At 42.6% G+C, this 10,467-nt stretch overlaps 1 protein-coding gene across 1 annotated transcript; it reads right to left on the reverse strand.

The window, feature by feature from the left end:
- Window positions 1-5,184: 5,184 nt before the first annotated feature.
- Window positions 5,185-7,936, reverse strand: LOC141588313 (uncharacterized). The gene is made up of 6 exons (XM_074409760.1): window positions 7,613-7,936; window positions 7,185-7,250; window positions 6,415-6,594; window positions 6,189-6,306; window positions 5,411-5,882; window positions 5,185-5,314 (listed from the first exon to the last, which is right to left on the reverse strand). Exons 1-6 carry the CDS (start codon window positions 7,934-7,936, stop codon window positions 5,185-5,187), a joined length of 1,290 nt encoding a protein of 429 aa, XP_074265861.1.
- Between the last annotated feature and the right edge of the window lie 2,531 nt (window positions 7,937-10,467).

Consider the following 10,467-nt stretch of genomic DNA (forward strand, 5'->3'; position numbering starts at 1 on the left):
GATTCACACGTGCCAAATGATTGAAAATCAAAGGCCGAGATAGCTCCATGTTTGATGAGCTGTTTTACGCGTTTCTCATTAATGTGTCCCATGCGGCGATTGCCATAGATATGTTTGATCTTTGTCACCAACCTTTAACTTTTTATTCATTACGTGTAATATTTCGAGGTCGATCTAAAACATAAATTCCATTCATGGAGACTCGCCTTGCCATAAATCATATTGTGTAATGAGAAAATGCAAGAATTATTCTCTATTACAAATGAAAAACCAAGTTTATCAAGCGCTTAAACTGAAATAATGTTTTTGGAAAGACTAGGTACATAATAGCAGTCATATAATGACAACTCAAATCCGCTTGGAAGCTGGATCACATATGTCCCTTTGGAGATGGCAGCTACTCTTGCTCCATTCCCAACACGCAGGTCCACCTCACCCTTTACGAGGGGTTCGATGTTTCGGAGCCCCTGCACATGATTACACAGATGAGAACCACAACCAGTATCAAGTACCCAAGTTCCGTAACTTGCGTGGTTAATCTCAATCATGTGAATAAAAGTAGAAGAGAGAGAAGACATACCAACAGGTTTAACACGACCTGCCTTTAAGTCCTCATGATAAACAGGACATGTGCGTCTCCAATGCCCAGTCTTGTGGCAATGATGGCATTCCATGTTTTCACTCTTGCTCTTTGTCATGCCTGATGAGTTACTCGCCTCACCAGGACCACTCTTCCCTGAACCCGACTTCTTAAACTTCGCCTTACCCATTGTTAGGTTTGCCGGAGCTTTGCCCTTACCTTTCCCTTTGTTTGACACAACGAGAACATCCTGTTTCGAGCTCCCACTGCACTTCATGTCCTTCTCGGTCTGTACGAGGAGGGAGTGCAGTTCATGGGGAGTTTTCTTCAAATCATTCATATAGTAATTCGCTCTGAATTGCGAATAACCATCGTGGAGTGAGTGAAGAATACGGTCGATAACAATATTCTCGCTGATGTTACAATTAAAGGTCTCCAGTTTCTCGACATTCTCAATCATGTTGAGAATGTGTGGGCTAACCGGTTGGCCCTTTCGGAGTTTCGCATCAAAGAAGCGAGTGGTATGCTCATAGGTCACGATTCTCGGTGCTTTCGAGAATTCCTTAGTGAGCGTGGTGAAAATCTTGTTTGCACCTTGGGCTATGAAGCGTTTATGCAAATTGGGTTCCATTGCAAAAATGAGTACGTTCTTTACCGCACTTTTGACTTCTAAAGCGAAATCATTATACTTGTTGATTTCGTTAATTCCAGCCGTGGGACCTGGGTTTAACGGCATGGGCTCAGCAGATATCCGAGCTTTCCGCGCCGCGGCATTCCGTAATCCGCCTCCCGATCCGCGAAGTTGGATCCGTCATTCTTGATCGAGTGGACCGATTCATCGACTCATGAAGATCCTAAGCCAGGACTCACGGTCCAATGTGGCACTTGGCATTGGGTTATCACTTGAACCAGCCATTTGTTGTTAAGCGATTTTAAACGTGATCTACACCTTTGAAAAAGAAAGAAAAACAAAACGAAATAAGCAACTCATCGAGGTGATTTAAGTCTATTTTAAAATTCATTTTAAACATGTAGACTCTTGCACTTGCATAATTGATCTCCCTCAAGAAAGACACAAGTGATCCCAAGACTCAATTTCTGTAAATTGATAAGCCAACTGTTTAGCTAATTCTTCCGGAAGAACTCTTGGTCGATAGATTTCTGTAAATCCTATCTATAGTCCACCATGATCACAGGATCGTACGAGTGACCATAGTGTTGAGATAAAATAGGTCAATCGGTTCCAACTTACCCGACGTAGAAGGGGTCATAGTATGCCTACCGACGAAGAAGGGATTCATTGGAGTTTGACCTATAAAGACCGTTCTCAATTTTAGTTTATACGAGGAAGATCCCATCAACTAAATTATAATTCATTTTAAGTGAACGAATAACTAGCGTCTGTCGTGAATGAATTTATTTGGATGATGGCTTAAAACGTGTGACATGAGAATGTCAATGAAAACTAACTCGTGACCTCTATATGTGTCAGTTTTCATGCAATAATTATAGGTGGTTTGGTTTTTAGGCGGAATATGATGCATATTATCGTTGCATAAAAAAAAATAAAATAAAGGAATGCGATACGTAAATAAAAATTCCTAGTGTGGCCTATCCTAGTAAAAGAACAAGATACAACTTTGGAATCCACCGTTGGACCCGAAAAGCTTGTCTTGATGTTCCATCTTGATCCAAGTAGCGGGAGTGAGCATCCGGTCTCCATCTTTAGTCTTCTCAAAAATTACAATTTAAAATTACAAATATAAACCTATTTACATTCTAATTAAAACTGTAATTACAAGTGAAAAAACCAAAACGGAGATACAAGATCTCAAAATACAACCAAGACCGTGTTCCATCATTACGGTAACACGTTCTACTAAGGCCACACTAAGTTACAACCGCTTGCAAAAATTAAATACGTAATTAAAAGGCATTCACGGCATTCATAAATTAACGATAAATAAAAATGCATCAACTAAAACAAAACAAATTTATTCATGACATAATTCCGTAATTATGTTAAATTTATCCAAACCACCTTTTAATGATTAAAATTCGTGTGATAAAACCGCTTCTATCATTTAATTTTAATCCATTATAATCCGTCATTTTAAAGACGCTTTAAAACAACTATATGGTACGTGAGTGAACCGATTCACTATTAAGCGAGTGTACTATATCCGGATAAAGTACATATTGAAGCCAAAAGAAAATTTAAATCAAAAGAAACAAATTTTCAAAGCTGTTAAAGACGAAATCCCTCGATCCAGGGACATAAGTGCTCGATCGAGGAACTAAAGGGCTCGATCGACTGCACTGCAAGTCGATCGAGAGGTATGCTAATCAGGAGGTGCTCGATCGACAACACTGGTGGTCGATCGAGTACCTATATCAGCAAAACTACTCGATCGAGTACGAGGACAACTCGATCGAGCAGCAGGGTTTAGAAAAGGGGTCGATCGAGTACAACAGGGACTCGATCGAGCAAAAGGTTTTTAAACGGGGTCGATCGAGTACAGCAGGGACTCGATCGAACAAAAACAAGCTGTAAAACTACTCGATCGATTAAAATCTTGTTCGATCGAGTACAAAACTTTCTGAAAAACTCTAAACCCTCGTGAAAACAGATTTTCGAGACAAAATCAATTGTAATTTCGATCAAAACGCATCAAAACAAATTTGACAATTGACAAAAACTTGACATGTTGCTATAATCTCTGTATAAAATAACAACATGTAAAAACAACATGAAATTTGTAGCAAAACAGCCGTGTATAACATGGCACGGTTTGGTTTTCGAGACAAAACAACAACAAGAGCAACCGTGTAAACAAGACACGGTTCCCAAAGCAACCAAAAAAAACGCAGCAAATTAAAAAAATTTCTGCCGAGTAAAAAATTGGCTGCCGAGACAAATTTTTTTAACCAAAAAACATCGTTTCAACAATCGTTTGATGAAAAATACATATAAAAATTTACGTGGCCTCGCTCTGATACCACTTGTGGGTTAATATCTGTATACTACCCTTTAATTGCAGGACTATAACGTAAATTTAAACATGCAATTTATAGTCATAAAACGATAAAAACAATATGGAAACGATAAGGTATTAGAATCAACCTCGGGTCCTTATAGTGCGGCGTAAAGAACAGAAATCAAATGAGATTCCCTCCTAATTGTTGCACCCAAGACCTTGTCCGAGATATGCCCTTGTGCTAGAACAGTGTTCTCCGATTGCCTTGCAATATAGGGAGAACTGATGTGTGTTTTGCTTGAGATGTGAGATCTCGGTTTCTACAGAGAAGAATGCTCTTCGAAACCCTAATTCTCTTTCACTAATGATGATTAGGTTAGACAAGAGGAGAAGCTCTCCTTATGTCCTTGGATGGCTCGGCCAAACCGTGAGGAGGGAGCCTCATGGGCTTTTTAATTTCCTCTTCACTTAAGCTCGCGGTCCGGTCCAAAACTCGCTAAGTGTATATGACGCGGTCTGATTATAAACTGTTATCGGTTATCGGAAATTAAGGCATCAGCTAATAATACGGGTTAGCTGAATTATTAATTCGTGTCCGACAAAACAGTATTGTATAATTACATTCAATATACATTTAATTAAATATAATTCACGTATATTTAATTTTACGAATTAACTGGTTAATTCGCCTTAGCCCATGATATTTAATCCGTATTAAATATAATATCTCAACATCACATATTTGACTAATTACTGGTCAAATAACTTGGACTAACTGGTTAGTCAATTTTTTGGCATCTACATGACAGTATTTTCATACTGTCACATCTCTCGAACGTATCCTATAGGTGTGACTTTTAGGGACCAGTTGATCACCGCCATCTGTATGACAATAACGTCAAACTTATCTAGCAAGCCAACCGTTATTGATAAACGTGGATCAACTGATAATAATACCAAAGTATGCCCTTTGATCCTTTTAGAGGTTTATAAGTCCTTGCACTAACTGTTAAGGACACCAACCCCAACACACTCATACCTTTTCTGCCACCACAACAGCCACCAAGGTCGCCTACAGACGTCGACAACCACCCTAAAGCCTTCCTTGCTGCGCCATCAACACCCACACTCACTCTCTCTCTCTCTCGATTTGCGTGAAGGTTGAGATTTGTGCCGCTGAAATGAGGGAGGCGGGTGAGGGAGTAGAGTTTTGTAGTGTTAGGGTAAAATTAGGTTAAAGTTAGGTTAGATGGTAAATGGGTCATGGGCAAACGTGCCTGGGTAAATGGGTAAGTGTCATGGGTCAGCGTGGTTGGTAAAAGGACTAGCTAACGTGACTTCGTTCAGTTAAACCCGTCTCAACAAGTTTACGAATAACTCGATCTTACGATATCAATACGACTAAACAATTAACTCGACTCAAATAGCGATATAAAATACGGAGTATTACAGTCTTCCCCCCTTAAAATGAACTTCGTCCCGAAGTTCGCTCATCTATCAAACCTCCAAGCATCACCGTGGGTACCAAAACAGATTTTCTAGTATAAGAACTCATGAACTTAGACCCATAAAACAAAATGTTACATTCTACCCTCCTAAAAAGAAAGTTACGTCCCGGAACTTACCTCATGCAAACAAGTGTGGATAGCTTTCCCTCATGAAAGCCTCAGTCTCCCATGTAGCTTCCTCAACATTGTGGTTAGTCCACAAGACTTTCACCAAAGCTGTCTCTCCATTCCTGGTCTTCCTCACTTTCCTGTCCAAAATTTCCTAAGGTGTCTCCAGATAGGACAACTGCTCATCCACCTCGATCACCTCAGGACTCAACACATGTGATGGATCGCTCAAGTACCTCCGCAACTGGGAAACATGAAAGACATTGTGAACTCTGGTTAACGCTAGTGGCAAAGCTAGACGGTATGCCACCTCTCCAACTCTGTCCAAGATCTCGTAAGGTCCGATGAACTTCTGACTCAGCTTTCCTCGCTTCCCGAACCTCATAACTCCCTTCATCGGCGACACTTTGAGTAGTACTTTCTCTCCCACCTCGAAAGAAATGTCACTTCTCCTAGTGTCAGCATAGCTCTTCTGTCTGTCCTGAGAAGCTCTCATCTTTTGCCTAATAATATGTACCTGTTCAACCATCTCTTGAATCATCTCTGGCCCCAAAATGACAGCGTCAGATCGATCATCCCAACACACAGGACTCCTGCACTTCCTACCATAAAGTGCCTCGAATGGAGCCATCCCAATGCTAGCGTGATAACTGTTGTTGTAAGAAAACTCGATCAACCCCAGACTGTCCTCCCAAGATCCGCCAAACTCTAGAACACAAGCTCTCAACATATCCTCGAGGGTCTGGATAGTCCTCTCTGTCTGACCGTCAGTAGCAGGATGAAAAGCGGTGCTCATCTTCAGTTGAGTACCCATCAATGACTGTAATTCCTGCCAGAACTTGGATAGAAACATGGAATCTCTGTCGGAGACGATATCTTTAGGCACACCATGCAACTTTACCACGCATCGAACATAAGCCTTAGCCAACTCAGCCTTACTCCAAGTATCCTTCATGGGAATAAAGTGAGCTGACTTGGTCAACCTGTCGACGATCACCCAAATCATGTTGTTACCTCTTTGAGTCCGAGGCAACATGACGACAAAGTCTATGGATATACTCTCCCACTTCCACTCTGGCACATCTAGCGGCTGAACTTTCCCCTGCGGTCTCTTGTGTTCACCCTTCACTTTCTGGCATGTCAAACATCGAGACACGAACTCAGCAACTTCCTTCTTCATATTAGGCCACCAAAACGTCTTCTTGAGGTCCTTGTATAACTTATCCCCTCCAGGATGTACAGAATAAGGAGTAGCATGTGCCTCAGTAAGAATTTTCCTCTTCAGTTCCTCGTTAGCTGGCACACACCACCTCTGTCCAAACCTCAAGCTCCCATCTGAATGAATACTGAATTTAGAGTAAGGTTCTACACCTGCCTGCTCTACCGCATTGCGCCATTTCTGAATCCTAGCATCCTCTTTCTGTAGCTCTTAAATCTCCTCGTACAACTCCGGCTCAACTCTCATATCTCCAATGGTCTCACCTCGTCGGATCATGTAAATCCCCATCTTCCTTAGCTCACCAAGCATCCTCACCCCGGATCCGCACCGATCGGGCATGGATAGACTTCCGACTCAAAGCATCAGCTACGACATTCGCCTTCCCTTCATGATAGAGTAGGTTCATGTCATAGTCACCAATCAACTCGATCCATCTCATCTGTCTCATGTTCAGCTCCTTCTGAGTATAGATATACTTCAGGCTCTTGTGATCAGAAAATACCTTGAAAGTCGCTCCATAGAGATAATGTCGCCACAACTTAAGAGCAAACACCACGGCTCCCAACTCTAGATCATGGGTAGGGTAATTCTCCTCATAGGTCTTCAACTGTCGAGAAGCGTACGCGATTACCTTCCCGTTCTGCATCAACACACACCCTAACCCTTTCTTGGAAGCATCAGTATACACTTCGAAGTTATCATTCCCGTCTGGCAAAGCAAGGATAGGAGCTGTGGTTAGGCGCTCTTTAAGTGTCAAGAAAGCCTTCTCACAACTCTCATCCCAAACAAACCTGTTCTCCTTCCTCATTAGGGATGTCAATGGTTTTGCTATCTTCGAAAAATCTTTGACAAACCTCCTGTAGTATCCAGCTAGTCCCAAGAAACTTCGAATTTCGCCCACATTCTTTGGGCTCTGCCATCTAGTCACAGCCTCGATCTTGCTAGGATCCATTGACACCCCCTCTTTAGAAATCACATGCCCAAGAAAGGCAACTTTCTTCAACCAGAACTCGCACTTACTCAATTTGGCATACAACTGATTCTCTGCCAAAGTTCTCAACACTATCCTCAGATGTTCCTCATGCTCTTCCTCATTCTTGGAGTAAACTAATATATCATCAATGAATACAACCACGAACTTGTCCAGATAAGGACTGAACACCCGATACATTAGGTCCATAAACACAGCTGGCGCATTGGTCAATCCGAAGGGCATGACCACGAACTCATAGTGTCCATATCTAGTTCTGAAAGCATTCTTAGGAATATCTTCGTTCTTTACCCTCAGTTGGTGATAACCCGACCTCAGATCAATCTTCGAGAACACTCCAGCCCCACTCAATTGGTCAAATAAATCATCGATCCTTGGCAATGGATAACGGTTCTTGATAATCACATTATTCAACTCTCGGTAATCCACACACAGCCACAAACTTCCATCCTTTTTCTTGACAAATAGGACAGGTGCTCCCCACGGTGAAACACTGGGTCGAATATAACCCTTCTCAGCCAATTCATCCAATTGCTTCTTCAATTCCTCCATCTATTTCGGTCCCATACGGTATGGTGGTTTAGAAATAGGTCCAGCTCCCGGCTTTAGATCAATGGAAAAGTCAACGTCGCGCTTAGGTGGTAGCCCAAGAATCTCTTCCGGAAATACCCCCTTAAAGTCTCTCACCACAGGTATGTCAGAAATCCTAGGGGTCTCAGACTCTCTATCCCACATCCGACACAAAATCAACTCGGTCTCCCTTCCTCGACTCGATTTGAGGGTATTTACCGAGATAAATTTGACTTTGGGTTTGACCACCGTATCCCTTGTAGGTTACTCGACTCCCTTAGGTCCTCTCAATGATATTTTCTTTTGGTAACAGTCAATGAAAGCTTTGTACTTTCCCAACCAATCCATCCCTAGAATCACCTCGAAACCACCCAATGGAAACTCCATAAGGTCACAGTGAAAGATAACCTCCCCAATCTGGATAGGTACACTAGTATAGATTCTATCACAAGACACAGACTCTCCCGAGGGTACTATAAATGTAATCGACCACTCTATCATATGCAGTAAGGTTCAAGGCTCTAACATGCTCCCTAGATATGAATGAATGTGTAGCACCAGAATCGAATAACACGAAGGTGGGTTTAGAGTTGACAAGAAATGTACCAGTCACGACATGAGCATCCTCCTTGTCGCTTCCTTCCCATGGCAAAGAGCTTGCCATGGACTTAGCTCCATCCGACTCGATGAAGCGGTATTGGGTTGCTTGTTCCCCTCGCTCGTTCCTCGGAAGTTACCACCACCGGGCTGGCTGGTTTTTCTTGGCTACGGTTCGATAGTTGTTGTAGCTTCCTTGATAACTGTTACTTGCTCCAGATCGGGCACCTCCTCCATAGCAGTGTTAGGAGTACGGTAGTTGTTGTACCCTGATCCTGCTGTTCGAGATCCACTGAACCCAGATGTAGGTGTTCGGAAACCCCCAGATTGGTTTCCTCTAGAACTTAAGCACTCCCATTTCTTGTGCCCCAACTTCCCACAACCAAAACAAGTGACCCTGGGCGCATTACCTCCAATACTAGCACCTCTGTAACTGCCTCCGCTTTGATTCCTCATCCCCCTAGGAGCACTATTGGTGGTGTATCCACCGAACTTGCCTGAATTCAGCTTCTTGGCTCCAGTATTATCACTGACAGTTTCCGGCTTCCTCTTCTCAGCTTTTCCTTTCTTATCCTCCTTGATCTGCTCGGAGAGCCTCTCAACAGCACCAGCCCTCAGGTAGATGTCTTGAACGGTGGTAGGTGGAGCTGCTGTGAGCCTCTTCTTGATATCCACCGTCAGTCCCCTCTCAAACCTCATAGCCAGTATGGTCTCGTTCTTAGCAAATTCATCGATATATGAAGCCAACAGTCGGAACTTCCTATGGTATGTATCCACCGTCATGTCCTCTGTCATCTTAAACGTATCGAACTCCTCCCTTAGCTTAGCTTTCGAACTCGGCATGAATCGTCCGTCAAGATCACTTAAAATTCCAACCAAGACACGTATCCTTCCTCAATATCCCTAGCAACATGTCGGATCTCCGCCTTGTTCCTAGTCCACCATTCCCCAGCTATGGCCCTGAGGTAGTGGGCAACCTGGTCTACTTGCAGCTCTTCAGGACAAGCTATCAGCTCGAATAAGTTGGTGAACTCCCGACACCAATCTCCCAGCAAGTGAGGTTCCCCCTCTCCAGTGTAAATGGTAGGGTTATGCCTCGCCACTATTGTACTCATCTTTGCAGGGTCCATTCTTTTGGCCTTTAGGGCCTCATTCTCACCAATGCCAGTTGATCTAACTCACCTGGGTGATGTTGATGTACCGTGTTCCTTCGTGGAGGCATGACTATAAGAAAAATTTTTGGAATTAGCTGCAACACAAAATCACCTTGGCAATTCTAGCCAATTCTATCACTTCTTACCTTACTTGTCTACCTAGCATGGTTTAGGGATCATATAACCGCATATCACTAGACATAGTCTTCTAACACAAACTTTATAGAGATATAAGTATGAATCAACTTTAAAACATGCAAAGTATTATGCCACAACCTCCCATCAACTCTTTTATGCAACAATTAATATATCAATCAGTTAACACTTAGGCAACGATATATGAATTCATACTCAACATCATGCAACTTTTCTACCCTTTTCTCTCATTTATACTCAGGGTTCCCGGGTCAAACGAGAGGGCCAATGGTTCGTGTGTGAGGGGCCCCTAACTCATCCCTTACCTTTAGTGTGCTCCTAACGGTTCTATCCCGGGGTTCATTTTATTTAGACTCTTCCTATATTCATTGGATTCATTGGTTTAGGCCTGAGGATCGTTCGCTCTGATACCACTTTGTAACACCCCCATTTATTTAAGGGCCTGGACTAGGACTCCCCAGATAAAGGAGGGTGTTACCATCTCGGAAACCCGAGGCAGTAGATAACAAAGGGAAAGATAAACAGTACTTTAAATTAAAAGTTTATAAATGTTTACAACTGAAATGGAACATGTCTCAAAACTGGAAATAAAGTCTGATAGCTAAA

This window comes from Silene latifolia, chromosome 6, assembly GCF_048544455.1.
Source record: "Silene latifolia isolate original U9 population chromosome 6, ASM4854445v1, whole genome shotgun sequence".
Classification (NCBI taxonomy): Eukaryota; Viridiplantae; Streptophyta; class Magnoliopsida; order Caryophyllales; family Caryophyllaceae; genus Silene; species Silene latifolia.